We start from the raw sequence: 21,568 nt of genomic DNA, 5'->3' as shown, positions 1-21,568 counted from the left end.
ACACCGTGAAAAGTGTGGAGGAAACCTTGCACCTCCTCACGGTTTGATTCCTCTCGTTCCCTCTCTTCCTCCTCATCTAGACAATCTTTAATATCCCCCCATCTCCTTCTTCCCTATCAGAAAGACAGCCGAGGTGTCGTCAGATTACTTGACCTACCCCGTCGGGACGTCAGGTCGACCCCTCCTTTGGTGATTTTTCGTTGCGGTTTTCTTCCCTTTTGCGGCGCATCTTTTCTTCTTCCCTTTCTTTTCCCCCTCCCTCAACTTTGGGTTTCTCTGGGAGGTTTTCCCTCATCGTATCGGCGCGCAAAAGTTATATATCCGGCATAGAATTTTATCGCTATCTTATTTTTTTACTACATTTCTTTTTACATATTAGAGGAGTGCAAATCTACACAAATCCGCCAAGATGCCTCCCAAGAAGCAGCAGGACCAGCCTAAGAAGAAGAAGGCCACGGTCGAGGATAAGGTTCGCATGCTCCTTAATCTATCGATATAATTTTAGAGCAAATGCTAATCTGCGATTTTGTACAGACCTTTGGCATGAAGAACGTACGTAACGAGCCCTTCTAGAACCCGCACACCACTCTCCCTCCACCATCCATCATCGACCCTCGAGAAAATTACAAGCCCACTGACCGGTATTTCTCTGTACAGAAAAAGGGTGGTTCGGCCAAGAGACAGATCGCTCAGCTACAGGCTCAAGCGGCATCCAACAAGAACGCCGAGGCAAAGAAGAAGGAAGCCGAGAAGGCCCGCAGAGAGGCCGAGAAGAAGGCTTCCGAGCAGGCCAAGAAGGAAGCCTTGGAACTGTTCAAGCCTGTGCAAGTCCAGAAGGTTCCTTTCGGTGTGGATCCGAAGACTGTGCTTTGCGTTTTCTACAAGCAGGGTAACTGTGAGAAGGGTAAAAAGTGCAAGTTCAGTCACGACGCGAGTGTGGAGCGCAAGGCGGCTAAGAAGGATCTGTACACCGATTCTCGAGACGTGAAGGCTACCGAGGAAGAGGCTAAGAAGAAGGATACCATCGATGACTGGGATGAGGAGAAGCTGCGCAAGGTCATTCTCAGCAAGCACGGTAACCCGCGTACGACTACGGACAAGGTCTGCAAATACTTCATTGAGGCTGTCGAGAACCAGAAGTACGGTTGGTTCTGGACTTGTCCTAATGGAGGTGACAAGTGCATGTACAAGCACAGTTTGCCCCCTGGGTATGTTTCGCTCGTTGATCTTTTGGCTCTGCTTCCTACGGTTACTGATGGATTACAGATTCGTTCTGAAGACGAAGGAACAGAAGGCCGCCGAGAAGGCTCTCATGGACAAGTCGCCACTCAACACCTTGACCCTCGAAGACTGGTTGGAAAGTGAGCGTCACAAGCTGAGTGGCAACTTGACGCCCGTCACGCCTGAGACATTCGCCAAATGGAAGAAGGAGCGTCTTGACAAGAAGGCTGCTGAGGAGCAGGCCCGCAAGGCCAAGGAAACCACTGGACGGACACTGTTCGAAGAGGGCAACTGGCGTGCTGACGACGAGAGCAGTGACGAGGAAGAGGATGATGGCACGTGGAACCTGGAAGCTTTGCGGCGCGAGACGGAGAAGATCCGTGAGAGGAAGGAAGAGGAACGCCTGGCAGCGCTGCATGGCACGCCAGTGCCGGTTTCCAACGACGAGACGATTGCACAGGAAGGAGCCGGCTGAGTTCTGTGCGATACATCCCCAAGGACGCAAAAGGCACTTGGGCGAAAGGGGTTGCGGACCTCCCCCACACTGGGAACGGTGTCCCAAGCCGTTGTCCGGACCTGGGATGCCAATCGGGTTGATGGATGGTAGATACAATGCTGATTCTCTTTGGGTTCTTTGAATTGTGACGAGGATACACCAAACTAGATCGCCTGGTATCGATGTCCGCGACTTGGGTTGGATGGCTCTTGCGGTTAAACGTGAACGGTTGGTCGTGTCGCCTGGATTCCTAGTTCAGCCACCGTTGGATCGGTGCCAGCTGAACTGAATCTACAGAGGCATGGATTGGGGCGGAGTGAGGAATCAAATGGAGAGAAGATACCAGATTGATTGATTGAGAGACATCGACAGGGTCTGGAGGTTCGTTATCCAGGGGATGAACTAACTGATTCATGATATGATTTGCTATGCCCGATCTGTACGTAGAACGTTTGTTTTTTAGGTTGAAATGAGCCAGCATTGCCCTGAAGGCGCAAATGAAAAGTGCACCAAGTGATCCCAACTATCTTGTAACACATTGACGCTGAATCGACGCTCTGGCTTGTACCTTGCTGCTGCCGGAGACCCTCAGCTCACATTCCACTTCATGGAAGCCTAGGAGCTGTCTGTCTCACTCATGAATGTTGTGCACGATCTCCCCAACTGACGCTCACCGATCTCCCCGTGCAATCTCCACCATCCCTTTCATCCCGATTGAACTATCGAGGAACGCCGCCCCGTCCTCTCCCTCCGCGGGTCCTACGATTCCCTCCTCGTCCGCGGTGTCCTGTCCCTCTCCTACATGGCGCATCTCAGTCCCCTCAACACACTAAATACATAAGGTTAAGACGATGGCAGCTCAACAGTACCACATCCCCCCTCCCCCCTCGTTTCCCACCCCCGCGCCACCATGACCCAGTCCTTTCTCTCCTTCACCGCTGCCCTATTGACGGGATTGCTGTCGCATTCCCAGCCTGCCGCCGCGGTGGGGATCAGCTGTGATCCAGACACTCGTCCATACTCGGCCTGGATGACAGACAGCGTCATTGCCCGCCGAGATGCCATTCTGGGTGACTTCACACCAGGAGATGATATCTACCCAAATATCTCCCAGGTCACGCTATTCGAGTCGACCGTTACCCGTCTGAAGGAGTACTACGATGCCGATTCTTGCGGCCAGGTGGATTGGCACAGTTATGCCCTAGATGGCGCCGAAAGCCTCCTCCCCGCCGTGCAGGATGTCTCGTTTATTGTGAATGCTCCGCTGACTATATTTGCGTCAGGAGATGTTATGTATCACCAGTAAGTCATCACCAAACCACTAGCTGACCGCAGAACCAAGATCCAATCCAACACTTGCATTTCTAGATACGACCGCGCCCCAAACGATACCTACAAACAAGCCCTCGACAACCTCCACGATGCCTTTAACGCCAGAACCCGCGACTCAGAAGGTCAGACGATATCCACATCAACATCACACAACCAAACAGCATGATACTAACACCATCGATCATATCCAGGCGCCTTCTGGTACTGGAACCCCTACCCCAACTGGGGCGTCCTGGAAGGCCTCTTCCCTCTCAGCTCCTTCATCTCAATGTGGAAAACCTACTTCGACCCCACGAACACCACCCTAACCGATTCCCTAACTCTCAGTCTCGACCTATTCAAAGACCACTGCCACGACGACTCCAGCGGCCTCCTCTTCCACGGCTACGACTCCAGCAAGACCGCCTCCTGGGCCGACCCCACCACCGGCGCAAGTCCCTACGTCTGGAACCGCGCCCTGGGCGATTGGTTCATGACGCTCGTAGACCTGCTCGAACGATCCGGCAAAAACAGCGCTATACTCAACGAGACGCAGCGCGACGACGTCTACACCAAATACTGGAACGTCGCTAACACGATCATCAACGATGCCGATGAAGAGACCGGATGCTGGTGGCAGGTTATGTTGCACGGTGGAGAAGAGGGCAATTACATTGAGTCTAGTGGATCAGCTCAGTTCGTGTACGGATTGCTCAAAGGTGCCAGATTGGGGTATTTACAGGGCGAGACGCCTAATGGGGTGGCATATACGGATGCCGCTGATAAGTGCTATAATTATTTGCTGAGCGAGTTCGTGAAAGAGGAGGCGGATGGTACGTTGGGGTATGATGGGACTGTGGCGGATTGTGGGTTGTATGATCCTACTTTTGAGGTACGTGTTTATTTTCCTTCCAGTCCTTTTTTTTTCTTCTGCCCCCCCCTTGATTGGGAGAGAGAATGTTAACGGGGGTTTTTTTTTTCTGTTAAAGTACTACACCACCCGACCCATCGAATATAACAATCTCTTCGGCACTTCGTCTTTCATCCTGGCGAGTTGGGAACATGAGATGTTTGAGACGGGGTATTATACTTAGGTAATATTAGCTGGCTAGGTAGTCCAAGCAGAGATGGGGGGATAAAGCACACAGTCATCTTATCTAAATATTTGTGGGGAAATAATTCCGATAAATAATGACAACATAAACAATGGGAACAATTTCACGAATAGATGCACGTGACAATCAGAATCTGAGTTGGTGTTCTTGACTCGAAGAATCAAGCACAATATTAATACTCCGTACTATCAAGACCGATGAAAAGAGGCAGAGTAGAGAGGGGGTGCGAGCGGGGGGGTAAGCCATTGAGTTTGAAACCATGTCTGAGCGTAGGTTACTTCTAAAGACATACGAGCATATAATATCTGCAAGGGGGGATGGGGAACTGAAACTGTCTTGGAAACTTAAGCTACGTAGTATCAAGCAAAGCAGGGTCTGGAGAGATAACTTAAATTCATGACTATTAAATCGTGTCTCAGATCGGGTCATTGAGAGGGAGGTGGGGAAAGAGCTTGACTATCACTCAAATGACCATGACTCACTATTAGTTCTAAGAGAGAGTTAAATTACGGCCCTGAGCTGACTTGAGAACCTTCTTTTATAGCTTCATGTTGGTGGCAAGGATGCGGAAAGTCAAATTGCCAATGCCTAACAAATTCCGGTCAAGACATTGCGTTCACGAAAGACAGGCAGAAACTGGCAGTCAGAATCTGGTTTACTACTAAAGTGACATGTAAAGATTGTGCAGACTAAGAGATACGCATTTTCTCCTCTCATTGCAGTCATCACTTTCATTGTCGATCATTCAGTTGGAAGTTGGCCGTTCACATATATATCGAGTATTTATATATGTACGACGCGTTGGAAATAACCCTTCTTTCTAGTTCTTGAGAGGCTCCTGGGGTGAGCGCAGAACATCCTCGAACCACTTGTACGACGGGACCAGACTGTGAGGGTATCCCATGTGAGGCAGACCGTGGAAGAACCTGTGGAAGGGGAGGGTTAGGTACTAGGTTGTTACAGATATGGAAGGAGCTGACTGACCTGCCCTCTTTGGGACTTCCGTGGTTGAAGAGCATCAGGCAGTCTTCAATGGGGGTGACGCCATCATCCACACCCTGCATATCATGGGTCAGTATCCAATATGGAAGTTCGAGGGTGTATCGGCCTTACGTTGAGCAGCAACAGTCTGCAACTAGGCTGATCCAAGATGCCAGTCTCGAGAAGAGAAAACTTCTTCTGGCCATTCTTCTTGAAATCCTCCGGGTTGGAGTAGCCGTACTTCTTGGCCCAGGCAGGAGTGAGCCTATCGAAGGTGCCATTAGTCTCTCTGGCAATGGCAGATGAGGTCGCAGTACTTACAGGAATGGATACTCGTGGTCATCGACACGGCTCAACCACTCGGGGTCCAGGAAGTAATGGCACCCCGGTCCGTGGGCGAGAGTTCCAACGAAGCGATCACGATGGGTATGTGCAGCGCGAATCGCGTAGAACCCACCAGCACTCAGACCCCAGGCAGCAACCCGGGACATGTCGAACTCCGGACGAGTCGCCATGTAGTCGAGAACGGTAGTCCATTGACGGTCCGCCGACTCCGGGTCGCTGGGGTCGGCAGGCGAGTCCGCGGTACCGGGAATCTCGCAGATAACTGTCGCCCAACCCCGGTTGATGATCTCATGGGTGCGCTGACTGTTGTCGGGGCGGTATCCATCCAGACCAGTCATTAGCACAACAACTGGGACCGGGTTCTCTGCCGTCGCATGTTCCGGGACACGAACGAAGAGGGGAACATAGGCACCGTCGGTGGCCGACTTATGTTTGTGCGGGATGATGACCTCCTGGATGGTGGGCTTCCAAAAGGAAGCTGCCTTTAGATACACCTTCTTCTGTCGGTTGAAGGCCTCTTTTTTGATATCCTCTCTAGTCGGATCGACATAAGGGAAGCGGGAGATACGGTAGACCACAGCGGCTCTCCGGAGCAGGTCAGATGCCATCTCCACATTGTTGTTGTTCAAAGCAGCCGAGGCCTTATTCTCCAGGGCCTCAGCAACCGGGAAGAAAGCCTGTGTGTAGGCATCGGTGTAGGCATCGTTGATGTTTTCCTATCATAAAGTGAGCATGTTACCCTTGCGCTAATAAGGGGCACATGGCAAGATCATGGTAACCGACATCAATAAGCTTCTGGAAGATAGGTCGAAAGTCTTCGATGGCACCGTCGTGGAATGGGTAGACGGATTTTTCACACTGCATGCTACGTTAGATAAGGACTGCCTGACGGCTGGCCAACCACTGAGCAAGGGGTGGTGATGCCGACCACCAGTAAAAACTTACTGCAAACTTCCACTTCGTTTCCCAGAGAGCTTTGATAGAGCCCTTGTGGGGATAAACGGTGTTAAACTTCTCGCCGAGGATCCAAGGAGCCATGGTGTTTGCTTGCTCGTGTCGTCCAGTCTTGAGTAGACGGTGTGAAGATGTACAGATCAGGAGGGAGACAGCATTGAAGAACCCTTTTAAACGTAGCTCATTCAATGTAAGGTCCTCACGGCGAAACTTGCCGACTGGGGTGCACATGAACTCTCCTCCAAATCTTGTGACATCAGAACCAACTATCGAGGGTGCTTAGGGCTACAGACGCAGGGGGGCTGACCAATCCACAGCTGTTGAGGGATCAAGGGGCGTCACTGTCTGTCTCGGGTCTCGGACAATCGGTAAGGCTTGACACGCTGTTCCGCTGACAGAGGTTGGGATGAGAGTTTGCTTTAGGTGGCCGTAGCTGAAACTCCCTTGCCTGCATTGTGCCATGTTGACGACTTTCCGCTATACCGGATCATGCTCCGACTCCCAGGCATCCATGTTCGAGACCAACCAAGAGTTTGTACTTGGAAGGGAAGAGACCGCTAATTCGGGCGCCTAAACTTCTTGAAGTATGTGTTACTGTACGGTTGAAGTAGATCGAAGCGGTCGATTGCCGAGGATGGATGTCATTGGTTGGGGTACATGTTGTACTCATTGCAGCTTAACTAGAGTTAGAAATACTTCATGTAAGTGCTTTGATGTTGAGAACATCGTGGTAGCCACCTGGTGGACCCAAATATGTACTGCCTTTGGGCGAACAGGGCATATTCCAACACGGTAGTCTTCTCATCAAGTAAATGCCTTGCATCCCCCCGATTCCAAGGCGGAAGGCGCATTCCAATGCCTGCTGCTGCGGTCTGGATGGGGTAGGATTGTTCGCTGGTTCAAGGTCTCGGTCCCTGAGCCATGTTATTGTCGATCTCGACAAAGCAGATATGCTTTTTCAAAAGAGGCCATGTATCCCAGGCCGCAGACCCTTAAAAATTTTATTGGCACGAGAAGGGGAACACAAAGTATGGAAGCTATAGGGAAGGAACCAAGGGCTAGCCTACAGATAACGACGTTGAAGGGAGTGCCCCGTTGCATCAATAGCGCGGAAATCTATCGCACAGTGCCTTGAGATTTGACCCCCTTCATAGCTGAAGTAACCGCCATTAGGCGTCAATATATTCAGCTATCCACAGCCAGACAAGCGTGCCAATACCTCAGGAATTTTCTTGCCGGGGTATCCTGCATCTCTGAACCGGGAAGGTATCTGCATGTAGGAGGAGCTAGTCGACTCCCTACTTCTCCTTCCTCATCCCTTGAAGCAAGGACAGGTTACATGCTCGCATTCTATGTCTATGCTGGAATGATTTCTCCCGGGCGGCGACTGAAAGCACGACTCGCATCGGATCGGCTCATTTGTAGGCTTGCTGTCCGGCCATGCGAGAAATGTTTGTTTGGATCTGATGCCGAGGCGGCGACACCGACGAGGCATCCATATCGCCAAGGGTTGCTTTCCTTATTGCTCCGCGGGCTGAACTAACTTTTTGTGCATAATATAGCAGTCCGAGCAACTTTCGGTACATACTTATTTTCGACCTCCCTTCAGGAAGTGCTCCAAAAGTCTGCGCCCGCATCCGGTGAATGCTATACTCGAAGCCGCGGCAATGATCCGAACCCTCACAACGCTCGGCCTGTACGGGTTCGTCCAACAGGCATTGAGCAAAAATGTGTATCTGGATTGGAATATAACTTGGGTGACTGCAGCACCTGATGGGTATGCGAGGCCTGTGATCGGCATTAACGGACATTGGCCTTGTCCCCAAATTGATGTCGATGTTGGCGATAATCTCATCGTCGACGTGTACAACGGGCTGGGTAACGAGTCCACCGGAATCCATTGGCATGGTCTGCATCAGAACTACAATGGCTACATGGACGGTGTCCCAGGAGTCACCCAATGCGAGCTCCACCCCAACCAGCGCATGCGCTACGTTGTTCCGGTAAGCTGAGCATGCTTGCTGGATCAGTACCTGAACTGCGCCTGCTGACCCGTGGATCTAGATGAACCAAACCGGTACCTATTGGTATCACTCCCACGAGCCCGGTCAGTATCCTGATGGGTTGCGCGGACCCATCATCGTGCACGACAATGTTCCTGCCCCGTATCACTATGATGAGGAGATGACTCTCACCTTATCCGACTGGTATCATGTACAGATACCCGTCTTGCTCGATCAATTCATAGTTCCAGGAGACCATGCCCCTTATGGAGGTCTAGAGCCGCTACCTGATGCGATTTTGTTCAACGACATGCATAACACCAAGATCAGCGTTAAGCCCGGCACGACCTACCTGATCCACGTTGTCTGCATGGGCAACTTTCCCGGGCATGCGCTCGTCATTGACGACCACGACATGACCATTGTTGGTATGGATGGCATTGCAGTGGAACCGCATTTCCTTCCACCCCAGTATCTGCGTGTGGCCGTTGGACAACGAGTCGACATCCTCCTCACCACCAAAAATGATACTAGCAAGAACTATGCGATCTGGGACGGTCTCGATATTGATGAGATGTTCGTTCAAGAGGGGAGGAGCCCACCTCAAGGGTACAATCCCAACGGCACCGCATGGCTCATGTACAACGAGGATGCTCCTTTGCCTCCTCCGCCCATCATTCATGTCAACAATGCAAGTCTGGACTTCCTCGACGATGTGACCTTGACACCGATAGACCACCTTCCTCTGATCGACCCCATACAACACCAATTCATCTTCGACGTCTACCCAACCACAGTAGATGGAAAGCCCGCCTACAGCATCAACAACATGACATATAACGCCCCCGACTCGCCCACACTGTACACTGCCATCTATTCTGATCCCGAGGCCTGCTTGGACCCTGACCTCTATGGAGATGTGAACCCTTTTGTCGTCAATTATGGTGATGTGGTGGAGATCGTTCTCAACAACCACCATGACAATCTTCATCCGTGGCATCTCCACGGTCATGATTTCCAGGTGCTCCAGCGCACTTACCCGTACGGTGGCTTCTTCGATGGCTACCGCAACATTTCTGCCTCTCCCATGCGCCGAGATACGCTCATGGTGGAGCCCATGGGACATTTCGTAATTAGATTCCGTGCAATGAATCCTGATAAGTATTCCCTTCCTGCAAGTTAGTGGCTCCAAACTGACGTTTATCGGTCAATTACGCATCTGGATGTTCCATTGCCACATTGAGTGGCACGTCGAGATCCGCCTCATGGCCATCATTATCGAAGCGCCGGACCAGCTGCAGAACATGACTATACCGGATGATCATCTCAAGATTTGCGGAAACACTCAACCCAGCAATTGGGCCCCATTGGCTCCTTCGCCATAAATAGTCCGACCCGGCATCAGGTATGTGTACCGTTGATGTCCTCTAAAACTTGCTGATTTAGCCCAGCACAATCCTAATGGTCACGCACACATCTCTACCTGTTGACAATGCTGGCCCTGAGGCCCCCAGACTCCGTCAATGTGAGCCTTAATAGAATCTTAAAACCACTTCAAGAGACCCGCTGGCGACCGGGAGACTTGACCTGTGTGAAAGAGCCCCTCCGATGCTTGGATATGCTTTAGTGTCCATGGTGACCACACCCCGTGATAAGTAATGTTACGAACAATAGACGAAAAGTTGTATCATCTTCCTTCTACTGCAATTGCAGCTGCCATGCAGCATTCCGATCATAGCTTTGTATGCCGAACATACGTGCTCTAGCACCATAGACGAGAGATTTCTGTAGCAAGGCGAGCCTCACAAGTGGACGACCTTATAGCGAGGCCTTTTCCTTCATCAGTCCTTCCTGTCGCATCAGATCGTAGACATCCTCCGCCACACCCCAGGACAGCTCAAACCCACGACCCCCCGCTCCATACGCATGAACGATCACCTCCTCACCTTGATTCATCTTCTCCACTTCAATCCTCATACCCCCCTCTCGTGCCGGTCGACGACCAACAATATCACGAATAACATCGAACTCTCCTGTACTTCCCTCCTGGAAGGGAAACCACTTAGCAGCATTCGCCAGTAGCTGGGCCCGTGTTTCCATCGACGGATTAGGATCCCAATTATGCGGCTGCTTTGTGCCCCCGATAATCGTCCCACCACCCAACGGACGCGGGATACAGAAGGACCACGAGCCATCGCTATTCTGTCGAGTGATAGTCGCCGAGCAAGGATTCCTCACCAGACACGTTTGCCCTTAATAGCCAGTCAGTCAGCCTTTACCATCAATCACCCTCACTTTCACCATCATCATCATCATCATCACTCACCCCGAATAATATAACTTTTCTCATCCCCAAACCCCAACCCAGAGCAATTTACCACCGCCCCCACCCTCTCCGCAAGATAAAAACCCTCCCTCAAATCCACAAACGTATACTCATTCACCTCCCCACCCCTCAAGACAAACTCCCGCAGCAACCACGCACAATACACCGGTGAATTCACCACATATGTCTTATACCTCACTCCCCACTTCACATCCCCCGGCACCTCCTCGGGCCGTAAGTACTCAAACCCATCCAGATGCCCATACGCCGCCTGGATGTTCTTCTCGTCGAGGTACTCCGCCGGCGGGTTCTCGAGGTGCTCGATGCCAGTGATGGATTGGACGCCCGCACCTGGTTCCTGGGCTGCGAGTGTCTTGAAGTGCGCGTAGGTGCGGCGGGCTTGTGTTTCTTCTCGGGTGTGTTGGGCGTTGGAGCCGGGGACGGGACGGTAGTGGGCGCCGGCCCAGGGTGAGGCGTAGTTGAGGGATGTGCTGTGGGGGAAGTCCCGGGCTGCGAGGAGAACGCGTTGGGATGGGGAGAGGTGTTGTTGGATGTAGAGGGCTGTGGAGAGGCCGATTATGCCGGCTCTGTTTGGTTGGAATGGGTGGGGTGGTTAGTGGTGGTTTTGGTGACGTTGAAATTGAGAAAAGACGTACCCTATTACTACGATGGTTTCTTTTTCAGTCATTATGCTGTGGCTGGTACTGTCTTTGTAGATTGGTTGGGTTGTGTGTATGTAAGTACTAAGTGATTTGGTGATGATGATGATGATGTTGTTGTTGTTGTTGTTGGCGGGGATTGAGGGGATGATAAGCGTTTCTAGAATAGGTTCCCCGCACGCGGAGGAGACATTGAGTCATACTTTGCGGCCTTTTTAAGCAATCAGTCGTTCCACTTCTGTTCGAATGCTTCTTAACTACTGTAGATAGTTATGTAATTGGGTAATTGGTGATGTGGCCATGGCCTGATTGCGTACAGAATCACCCGGACAACTATCTATTGTTCGGGGGTAGATACGAGATATAGCTAGTATTTCGGGGTAAGCGTGGAAATTATAAAGCGCACTATTATCTTCTTCGGTTCTAGCTTCAATTATGCAGGCTAGGACCGCCGACACTGACCATCTATCTATCTGCTATCTAAGCTCTCCGAATATCGGCTTCCGCCTGTCTCGCTTGGTCACGTCCACCGCGCGCATGGACTTACGGCGGTCGTCGGGACAATCTGGTCATCGAGATAGTCCAGCCGAGGCGCATGCACGTCGCAAGCCAATGTGCAACTCGAGCTGGCCTGCCAGGTAGTGTTGCCATCGCATTGACTTGTACTGCATCAGACAGGACGATCGTGCTCGGACGCAGCGGGACTAGACGAGCTCCCCGTTTGTAGGCTGAAGACGAACTGAATCCGCGTCCGCTAGTAAGCGGTAATTGGGTATATCTTCGTGAAACGTCGTGCTATGGCGTGGTATCAAACACACATCTTCTCTTTTGCCATTTCTTTCGGCAATCCGAAAAACCAAGGCTTAATCCAAAGCATCGGGCAACTTCTCGATGGTGAATTTGCCCCTTGCAACCTTCATGATGGGCACACCAGGAATCTTGCGCAGACGGCGACACAGATCTTGATCGTTGGTCGCCACAATGTAAATTCTATGCTTCGTCACCTACAAGAGCCGTTAGCGCGCTGTGCTACCCCAAACGAAGGGGTTTGAGTAACCACTCACCCGATCCACGATACAGTCATCTGCATAGGTACCCTTGTGAGAGCACTTGACCCTAGACCACCGAGGGTCTTTGGCAACCCGAAGTGCGAGGCGGTACTTGTCACCCAGCTTTTCCAATTCCGCAATGGTGCAGTCTGAGAAGGTCGGAACACACTTCGCGTATAGCCTGCAGCTAGTCTTAGCATATCTCCAAAGCTCAGATATTGTGTGCAACTCACAGGTCCATCATCGAAGTAAGTAGATCCTGCTTCGCTCGGATAGCGTGGGAAACAAAGTTGGTATCGACCAGCACGTGGTAGGGAGGGCCAAGGGCAGTGTTTGCGGCAAAGAACATGTTCGAAGGGGCTTGGGTGACTTGACGAGTCAGCTGATCCTCCTTGGGCGTCTCCTTCTTCGCTTCCGGCTTCTTCAGTCGCTCATCGCGGGCCTTGATGGCGCGCTTCATCTATAGATTCAGTAGGATCAGTTTCCGTTCCGTATCGGCTGCAAAGTTTTGTAATCATACCTGCGCAAACTTGCGAGTCTTCTTTTGCACACCCATTTTGTGACAGTAGGCCTTGACCGCTAAACAGGGAGGAAAAATAAAGCAGCGAGGAATGGGGCCGATATTTGTTGCTATCGATATTGTTGAACCCAGAAGATTTTGGAGAAGGCGGAAAATCAGATCACGGGCCGATATTTTGCCGCGATAGCCAGAGCCAAGCAGTTCCGTTATCATGTGATCTACCCGTGACCGCCTGTCGCGTTGCACGGCATCCCCGTCCGTCTAACTGGAAATGGCAGTACCCTGTCGCGAAGTCTAGAGCTTCTTGGGATTGTCGTTGGCATCATCGAAAGCAACGTAAAGGCCCAAGTGTACAGTTGCACTCTGGCTCTAATTGAGGAACCTTCGATTTCATATTGGATGACCACAATGCCATTGTTCCGAGCGTGACACAGACTGAATCCTACCATGCACAAGGCATCTTGTTGGGTGATCAATTTCAGTCAGTCTCAGTCCGCCAGGATTAATTAGCATGGGCCGAATGCCTGCGTCTCCCGACGCTTTTCTTATCACATCCAAGGAAGAGGCAAAATCTCATCACCGTCCGAGCTCCTCGACCACCCCGCAATGTCTAAGCCCCGGGACCTCCCACTAGTCCCGAAGGACACCAGTCACAGCGCAGCTTCTACTTTATCACATCACATTGCATGCACAGGCCGTGTCCATCTGTGGAAGGGCTATTTTGGACTCCATACTCCGTATACTTTCTTACTGGGTGTGCGTAGAATTGTTGTCTCACCAGCTCCGACTGTGACCGACCGTTCAGATCGTTAGCTCCTGTAAGTGTCAAATAAATCGCCGATAAATGCACTTTATACTGCGACCATCTTGGGTATCCGGCCTTTCCAAAGGAAACGTCTCTGGTTGTGTACACGGTGATGATGTTCCCATTCATCATGATACCAGAGTATATTATCAGTCTGGAAATGCCCATGGGAGTAGTACTGTGAACCTGAGTACCCGCGGTTTTTACACCGCCATAGTATATTGTACTATGTAGCGCCACCCTATGCATTTCGCGAAGGGTGAGCGCAATTCAGATCATGGTAACGATTATGGGCGGCCTTACGGCACATGTAGTGATGGCTCTTTCGGTTTTATGTTCAAGGTTCAAGGACATCACCTGGGATGCGCCCTCCCATTTCCACATCTTAACGGAAGATTTCTAGTATGTTTCCTGATTATTTCGGTCCTTCTGCGTACTATTTCAGTGTTCACATCCACGTAAGTACCCAAGTATATCACCTACCTCAGTTAGTTCCGTCTCCAGCACGTCGAGGGATGTGATTCGAAGTTCCACTGCACATCACCCAAGATTAGCCACAATCCTACTGGCCACATGGATTGAGCAGTCGAGGGGATGCATTGACGATACCAGTCAGAGTGCTCATTTACGCGCCGAGCAGGTCACTTGAGGGCGACTCTAGGGCGGGTGCGGGCGCTGATTGGCACAACCGAGTGATGAGGCCTGCAGCGTGAAGAAACGCCCTCTGCAGTCCGGAAGCCAATCAGGCCTGAGGAGCCGGCGGGAAAGGTCCCTGACAGCAGCCGCTGGCCATGCAGAATTCCCCTTGGGTAAGGTCCTGTATACTTTTGCTTCCCATACTGAATCTTAGTGACAACTATGTCACTGGTACCACTCCAGCCCCGCCTGGGCAAAAAACGGACGCATGCAATAGGATTGAACTAACCATCACCACGACTCCATACTACTACTTACTCACCTCACTAGTGTGGTCCCCGTACGCTTCTCTCTCCCTTTCTCACCCCCCATTTCCCGCCCATCTCTGATCGGTGCAACAATTGGCGCTCATCTAATCTCCTCCGTTTTAGTCTCAAACTCTTTCCTTTCCACTGATTGCGCTTCATGTTGATTGTGGGTGGCATCGCTCGATGATTAGCCCGCTTGATCTTCCTATAGCTCCTGGTTAGCCTGCCAACGGCGTAACACGAAGGAGACTGAACTCCTCTCGCAGACCCCCCCTGGTCAGACGCGGCAGGATCGACTGGCAGTCTGCTTTGCACTCTGGCTCCCATGTCCCGCTGCTGCATGCTTGTTGGTGTGCCGCTGCTGGAGCCACCGACAGCTCCTCATGCCGCTCGACGGGTCTTATTTGCCCTCGTCCGCTAATTAAGTCGTTGAACGCCCTGCTCGTCCCATATCGATGATATCCTGGTCCATGGAAGCGCCGTCCACTCCCCTTGGCGCTAGCTCGTGTTGCTTGATGGCTGGAGATTTCGATCGACTCTCTCCGCTGCCTTCGGAGACGTCTCAGATTTCGCAGGTAACTGTCCTTTACAACCACACAACAGCCTCTCAAGGCTGGCGCCGTCTGGAGAATAATAAGGATTAAGAGTCCACTGGGCCAGAGCACAACTATCAGTCCATGCTCGTGTGAATCCTGTCATTAGTGTTAGTGCAATCGTTTTCCATTTTACTTTTTGCTCCCCTCCCCGCCTCTGCCCTGGTCTTCCTTATTATCTTTCCCCCTCCACAATTCGTGCCAGCAACGTGGTAGCCTGCCTAGTGCGTTGTATCCCTGGCCGTTCCACTGCATCATTCTTTGTCTTTCACTTGCATTTTTGTGCGTCTGCCTTTTTGTTCGGCTCGGATTTAGCGCGCTATCACCATCATATCTGTCGCTGTACCCTGCTACAACCTCGCTTCTTTCTCGCCACCCCATAACCCCAAGTCTGCTGGGACGAAAGGCCGTCGTTCTGGTTGTTCTTCTTATTCGTATATCCATACTCTGACTTTGGTCTCCTCAAATCTATAGTCAAATGTCTTTTGAGAACACTTCAAAGCTTGTGTTCTTGATTCGGTAGGAATTTGGAGCAGTGACGTCTCGTTGGCTGTCTTGGGCGGGATTGCACCCTCGGTGCGCAGCTTGATCTCGTCTTTTTTAACGTGCCAATGGGAGGTATATAATTACCATTGCTCATTGTGGCCCGAATAGAGCCTGTGCCCATTGTCACGCCGTTACCGCCAATTATATAATTGATCTATAGTACCTGGACCGCGCACTTCTTAGCCGCTTGTCTGGAGACGGAGCTTGGGATTGGGACAAGGAACACGAGTCAAACAATTCCAGCACCCTGTTCAGGAACATCTCTGTGGTACAGTCGAAACGATGGTGGAATTATCATGGAACAGAAATCCAGTTCAAGTCCCAGATCCTCGACCTTCGAGAATGAAGCCTGCCGCGCCCCCAGTATCAACGCAGACGCAGACAGCCCCTGCCCGGCTTGAGCCGTGTGCGTCAACCGCGTCTTTACTTCTATATGCGCAGGGCTCGGTGATTGTATGTCTCCACCACGATACTTTGGCGCTCGAACGACGCTTCGAAAACCACCAGGACGACATCGGATTCATATATGTGGATAATGTGAGCGAACGTGGTGCGGGAAGGCTGGTAGTCAGTTACGATGTCAGCCAGACTGCAATCGTATGGGATCTGTTCACAGGAAGCGTACTCGCCAGGTTCGCCTCCTTCGAGCAGCTCAAGGTTGCCGCCTGGATGCGAAATGGGAATGTGGCCTTTGGTAACACCCCTCCCTCTGATAAAGCCATGTTTTCTCTCCCAAACAAGTTCTCACACCGATCTGCAGGTAATGAAAAGGGAGACGTGATCATATTTGAGCCATCTACTTCCGAGCATGTTTCGTGCCGCACCATCTTTGATCCCATTACCGCTCTAGCCCCCGCTACGGATTGTCGAACATATGCTATTGGGTATGTACACTGCGCCTAGTGGTTATGACAGTTGAATGGTCTAACTGATTGGCGTAGCTACCAAAATGGTTCGATTATGCTCGCGACACTGCACCCAACCTTCAGCATATTACATACCATGTCCACTTCGCGAGGACCATCGGCGATAATCTCGTTAGCCTGGCATGCGTCCTCATCTAAGCAGAAGTCAGATATGCTAGCCACTTTGGCGGCCAATGGTGATTTGAGAGTTTGGAGTGTAGCAAAACCGCCGCAGAAAGAAGCCCCACGCGTTATCAGAGTGCTCAAGAGGTCTGATGGCTCTCCAGCCACTGAACCGAAGTGGATGGCTTGGTCTAAGAATGGTAGGATTGTACAGTACCTTGAAGGGTAAGCAGGCACCCGCCATCTTCCCTCGGGTTGCGAGGCTAAACACCATCAACAGTGAAACATGGGCTTGGGATGTCAGGACAAAGCATGTCACGTATGAGCCCATCCCCACCATCGACAACCCACGTGGCTTTGCCAACTATGGACCAACCGCCACACTATTTACTCTTGGTCCTCAATACACTGTTCAGCAGTACGATATAGACAGCCCTGCCATGGTCGCAAATGTGCAACATGCCCCCGCTGGAGCCTTGCCACCACCCACAGAGCAACCGAGATTACGCACCTTACAGGAACCGCCAAACATGAGGGAGTCTGGTGCGATGTTTAGCTCTCGAAGGACCCCGTTCGACACGAATGGAATCGAAGCTGTGCGTCAACAGCGTGCCGATGTCGCGAGCCCTGTGAATAGGAGTCATGCCAATTCGGTTACGAACTCCGTTAGCTCGAAGGCTTCCTCGGGAATGCACAAGATCCCGTTCTCACCACCCAGTAGGTCCGGTCAGACCACCACATCATTCTCGTTAACTTCAGCATCTGGGAGAGAAACGCCCCAGCCATCCGGGGCTTCCTATGCCTACGCCTCGTCTGTCTCAATGTCGTCAACAAAAAGCTCCCGCGCCGGTTCACGGCTGAGAAATGAGGTGCAGCTTAGTCCTGCCGAGAAGCCAGTAGATCTATTCCCTTTTACGCGTGCACGCCTCAATGATGTGCCTTACGGACACCATCAACCCCTTGACGAGTCCCGCCTCACGCCGGATGATCTACGCCAACAGATGCTGAGCGTTGTATTCGGCTTCGATGGAGATATTGAAGGTTTGATTAGGGATGAACGTATGTTCCATTCTGCACCTACTAGATACGTTCTTCCAAATTTGCTGATTCTGTGATTAGTGAGCAACCATCCCGAAGCCAGTCAAAGTGCCATTCTACTTGCTCAATGGATTGGCGAATGCGATACAGACTATATGCTTTCCATGATAACATCGGGACCAGCTTCAATCACCGACTGGATGCTCCTGGCATTCAGTCAGATGTCTGGAGAATCACAGTCGAACAAGGTCGGCCAAGCTTTGGTCCAGAAGCTGCTGGAGATTGGAGATGTCCATACGGCAGCCACCATACTTCTAGGATTGGGAGACCGAAACGATGCCATCGAAGTCTATGTCTCCCAGAATTATTATATGGAAGCCATTCTGATGACATGCCTTGTGATGCCTACGGACTGGCAGCGACAATCGTATTTGGTTCGCCGATGGGGGGAGCATGTTGTGTCTCACTCTCAGCAGCAGCTTGCGATTCGGTGTTTCATGTGCACGGGTGCAGAGCCCTCCGAGCCATGGACGTCTCCCGCTGCGCAACAGGCTACATCCTTTGCGGAAGCTATCACAAAAAGGTCTCCAATGACATCCCCGGAACCTTATCCAAACCCAGCGAGTCTTATGGTTCCTAATTCCCACCCACGACCAGCTGTCAATGGCAGACCGGTATCGAAGACGCCAGCGCTGAAGCTCATTACTTCATTTGACTCTCAACCAAACAATCGATTCAAGTTCCCCGGGCTGAAGTCAGATGACAGAACTCCAACAAATGCGCCCGGGGTTACACCGATCGCGGAATCTGCGGTTGTCGAATCTGCATTGTCTCCGGGTGGGTTTGGGTCGTACAAGCTAAACAATATCCAGAGCATAAATAACGCCATGAATACACGTACAACCACGCCCGCCTTCAACAGACGGCGTCTTCCGTCTATCGGGGAAACTCCGATTGACGTACACCCTCCTACATTTCCCTCCACGGGATATAATAAACAAGTGCTAGACTATGGATCAACGTCAGAAAATGACGAGAGTCAGCCATCAGAGCAGAAAGGGGAGGAAGCAGATGACGAGCAGCTTGGTTTGCTCTCATCTGCCCGCTATGACCCTGAAGAGTACAAGCCCAGTCCTCAGACCGCAGTCCAAGCGACAGCGGATACCTTTGCCACCATCAAGGGTCTTCCTTCTCCGGCTGCTGGGGTTTTTGAGGCTCTAAAGGAGCGTTCAGACAGCCGGAACGGAACCAAAGACCGAAAGCCAGATGGCTTGCAGCTAAATCTCTATCACCGCAACGCGTCGGAGAATGATCTGCACGCCCAATCCGAGATGCTGGCTAACTTCCGCAGTCCAGCGTCAACGTTAAATAGCTTCAGTTCTGCTAGGAGCCCCAGCGTTAGCGGCCGCAGCATTGACCCGTATATCAGTAGCCTAGGCGAGGCAAACTATCACGCGAAGAAGTATCAAGGAAATCGTCCTAACGGAAGAGGAAGAAGGAATACGGATGACTCGGCCAGTCAGACCTCGGCTCGGAGGTACCGCTCCAGAAATGCATCACAGGAGACGCGCGGGCGAAATGAAAAGAGATACATTCCACCCGCCAAACGTTCTCCCTCCTCTCCTGTCCCAATGTCGCCGGAGGAGCTGGCTCGGATCAATGCCAATGCCGCCAACAAGCCATCATCTCGAACACGCAGCGCTAGCAGGGTGCGCAAACCACGTTCGCGCAACTCCTCTGAACGCCGTCAAAACCGTTCCGCCAGTCGAAACACAGCCAACCATCTTGGTACTGAAAATCAAGGTCCTTCCACTCGAGGACGCAGCATGGACCGTCAAGAGCCGGACGCCAGATCTCCCTCATCTCCATTGCCAGGATCCAGTGCCGAGGACGCATTGAGACTAGTTGCGAGTGATAGAGAACGGTTGCGGACCCGCCAACGGAGCGGCAGTCGTCGACCTGAAAAGGGTGCAGGTGGGAGGGGGGAAATGCCATCTGATGCGAAGTGGACAAGAACTAGGTCTCGTAGCCGTCACGATACCGAGCCGACAGAGAGCGCTCAGCAAGTTGTGCCCGAGTTCTTCAACGGCGGTGTCACCAATGATGGCATCTATGTCGTTGATAACACTCATAGTGACAATAGCATGCTGGCACAGGCAGCTCACGAGGAGCAAACTGCTACCCTTCAAGTTAGTTTTGCGGAACAGCGGAGAAAGGAGCTTGCCGCTGCAGAGCTTGAAGCTCGGCGCCTGTCGCTGGCACGCAATCCATCGGCGCCTAACATCCCATTTCCTGGGGAGCTGCAGCCGAGTCGTTCTGCTTTGGAGAATGCGACATTTTCCATCAATGCTTTTGCGCCGCGTACTCCCGGCCGGAACCGGACTGCTACAAACAAGGGTTCTCCAGAGTATCCAAGCAGCTCCGATTCAAACTCTTCGAGGTCCGGTGTGCCCTTGGGACTGCCAGCAACCCCGAAAGCCATGAAGCATCCCAAATATAACGGGTATGAAGAAACAGCACCGACTCCTCCGGTGCCTTCTGATGCCGGCATCCTACTTAGTGATGCCAAATACCAGGGTGATGCTGAACGGATCGGTCGTTCGATGTCTGTTCCAATACCCGAAAGCCATCAGCCTGGCGCGGTGCCAACGAATCTCCCAATGCATCCAAGATACAATCCTCATCTCCCAAGAAGTCGATCCACAAGCCGAACACGAAGCATGGCTCCTCGTCGAGACAGTGGCGGACATAGCTACGGCGGCTCCCCTGTGACGGTTAGCATAGAGGAGACCATCGAAAATGCAATGGCAAACCAGCAGACCGAGAACCCTCCCATTTTGCCGGAGCTCCAACATCTGAGTCCTCCTCCACCGCCACCTCCCCCGACTGCCCCTTTAGCCTCTCCACGCGAGTCTTCAGGGACCATAGACATCGCCATTGACAACGAAGACTTCGGTCGGCTGCTGCCTCGAGCGATGACCACGGGACCTACGCTTCACACAGATGGCCGTCCGGGTCTGGAACAACGCCGTATGTCTTTTGAGCACCGCCGAGGCCGCAGTGTCAACGAGAGCCTGAGCAGCAAGATCCGTAACCTGGCTCGGATGGGCAGCACCAAGAGCACAGACTCGTGGGTTGCTACTGATATTTCGATCCCGTACGAGAGTGTTATCGTCGACGGGCGCATATAAGCATACCTTTGATGCATTGCATCTAACCTGTCAACCACTACAGTTGGACAATTATGATTGATGACATTCTGTTTCCTTTCATTCTTTCAATTACTTTTACATTTGCTTGTTTCCCCCACCCCCTTTTCTTCTTTTTTCCATTCAGCCAAGGCATATTTCAGATTTTGGTTATTGTGATAGTTGGAACTGTATACCCTGGCACTACGCTTCCCTGATAATGATGGACAAGCAAGGAATTACTCAGTTACCAGAAGATGCACTATAATGGGTTTCCTTTCATATTTCCATTCTTCCTCGTCTCTGAACATGGCCCTCGGGGGCACGAGAAAAGTCGCTCCTTAACCTATTTGTCTAAGTCTTGCCATACTATGCAGACACTTAGTGATTAATCAAGCCATTCCGGACTACACTGGCCAATTACTCTAGAGTATAAGGCCTTACGA

The 21,568-nt window shown here is 51.7% G+C and overlaps 6 protein-coding genes across 6 annotated transcripts; 4 read left to right on the top strand and 2 right to left on the bottom strand.

Annotated features, from left to right (window-relative positions):
* Nucleotides 1–41: 41 nt before the first annotated feature.
* Nucleotides 42–2,192, top strand: BO79DRAFT_194492 (translation machinery-associated protein TMA46). Its single transcript, XM_025681054.1, has 4 exons — nt 42–469; nt 535–552; nt 658–1,208; nt 1,267–2,192. Exons 1-4 carry the CDS (start codon nt 410–412, stop codon nt 1,694–1,696), a joined length of 1,059 nt encoding a protein of 352 aa, XP_025539663.1. The 5' UTR covers nt 42–409; the 3' UTR covers nt 1,697–2,192.
* Nucleotides 2,193–2,627: 435 nt separating this feature from the next.
* Nucleotides 2,628–4,122, top strand: BO79DRAFT_265258 (cell wall glycosyl hydrolase YteR; the record flags this gene model as incomplete). The annotated part of the gene is made up of 4 exons (XM_025686867.1): nt 2,628–3,019; nt 3,086–3,171; nt 3,241–3,920; nt 4,018–4,122. The coding sequence occupies 4 exons, from the start codon at nt 2,628–2,630 to the stop codon at nt 4,120–4,122; spliced, it is 1,263 nt and encodes a 420-aa protein (XP_025539662.1).
* A 577-nt stretch (nt 4,123–4,699) lies between these two features.
* ayg1 (heptaketide hydrolyase ayg1) lies at nt 4,700–6,507 on the bottom strand (the record flags this gene model as incomplete). The annotated part of the gene is made up of 5 exons (XM_025686866.1): nt 4,700–5,069; nt 5,128–5,201; nt 5,257–5,389; nt 5,446–6,185; nt 6,415–6,507. 5 exons carry the CDS (start codon nt 6,505–6,507, stop codon nt 4,964–4,966), a joined length of 1,146 nt encoding a protein of 381 aa, XP_025539661.1. The 3' UTR covers nt 4,700–4,963.
* Nucleotides 6,508–8,090: 1,583 nt separating this feature from the next.
* Nucleotides 8,091–9,811, top strand: abr1 (multicopper oxidase abr1; the record flags this gene model as incomplete). The annotated part of the gene is made up of 3 exons (XM_025683955.1): nt 8,091–8,426; nt 8,488–9,568; nt 9,606–9,811. The coding sequence occupies 3 exons, from the start codon at nt 8,091–8,093 to the stop codon at nt 9,809–9,811; spliced, it is 1,623 nt and encodes a 540-aa protein (XP_025539660.1).
* A 433-nt stretch (nt 9,812–10,244) lies between these two features.
* BO79DRAFT_228293 (Fcf1-domain-containing protein) lies at nt 10,245–13,016 on the bottom strand (the record flags this gene model as incomplete). Its single annotated transcript, XM_025683954.1, has 6 exons — nt 10,245–10,678; nt 10,753–11,337; nt 12,343–12,415; nt 12,476–12,641; nt 12,694–12,920; nt 12,981–13,016. 6 exons carry the CDS (start codon nt 13,014–13,016, stop codon nt 10,245–10,247), a joined length of 1,521 nt encoding a protein of 506 aa, XP_025539659.1.
* Nucleotides 13,017–16,210: 3,194 nt separating this feature from the next.
* Nucleotides 16,211–21,125, top strand: BO79DRAFT_147510 (WD domain, G-beta repeat protein; the record flags this gene model as incomplete). Its single annotated transcript, XM_025678510.1, has 5 exons — nt 16,211–16,562; nt 16,629–16,752; nt 16,810–17,121; nt 17,177–17,955; nt 18,016–21,125. 5 exons carry the CDS (start codon nt 16,211–16,213, stop codon nt 21,123–21,125), a joined length of 4,677 nt encoding a protein of 1,558 aa, XP_025539658.1.
* Nucleotides 21,126–21,568: the final 443 nt, after the last annotated feature.

The sequence above is a fragment of the Aspergillus costaricaensis genome (genome assembly GCF_003184835.1).
Source record: "Aspergillus costaricaensis CBS 115574 unplaced genomic scaffold BO79scaffold_15, whole genome shotgun sequence".
NCBI classification, from domain to species: domain Eukaryota; kingdom Fungi; phylum Ascomycota; class Eurotiomycetes; order Eurotiales; family Aspergillaceae; genus Aspergillus; species Aspergillus costaricensis.
This window is presented reverse-complemented; position numbering and strand designations above follow the sequence as displayed.

Coding starts and splice junctions, on each gene's coding strand:
- BO79DRAFT_194492 (XM_025681054.1), top strand. CDS start 410: ATGCCTCCCAAGAAGCAGCAGGACCAGCCTAAGAAGAAGAAGGCCACG. Junction 1,209..1,266: donor AAGCACAGTTTGCCCCCTGG/GTATGTTTCGCT, acceptor GATGGATTACAG/ATTCGTTCTGAAGACGAAGG.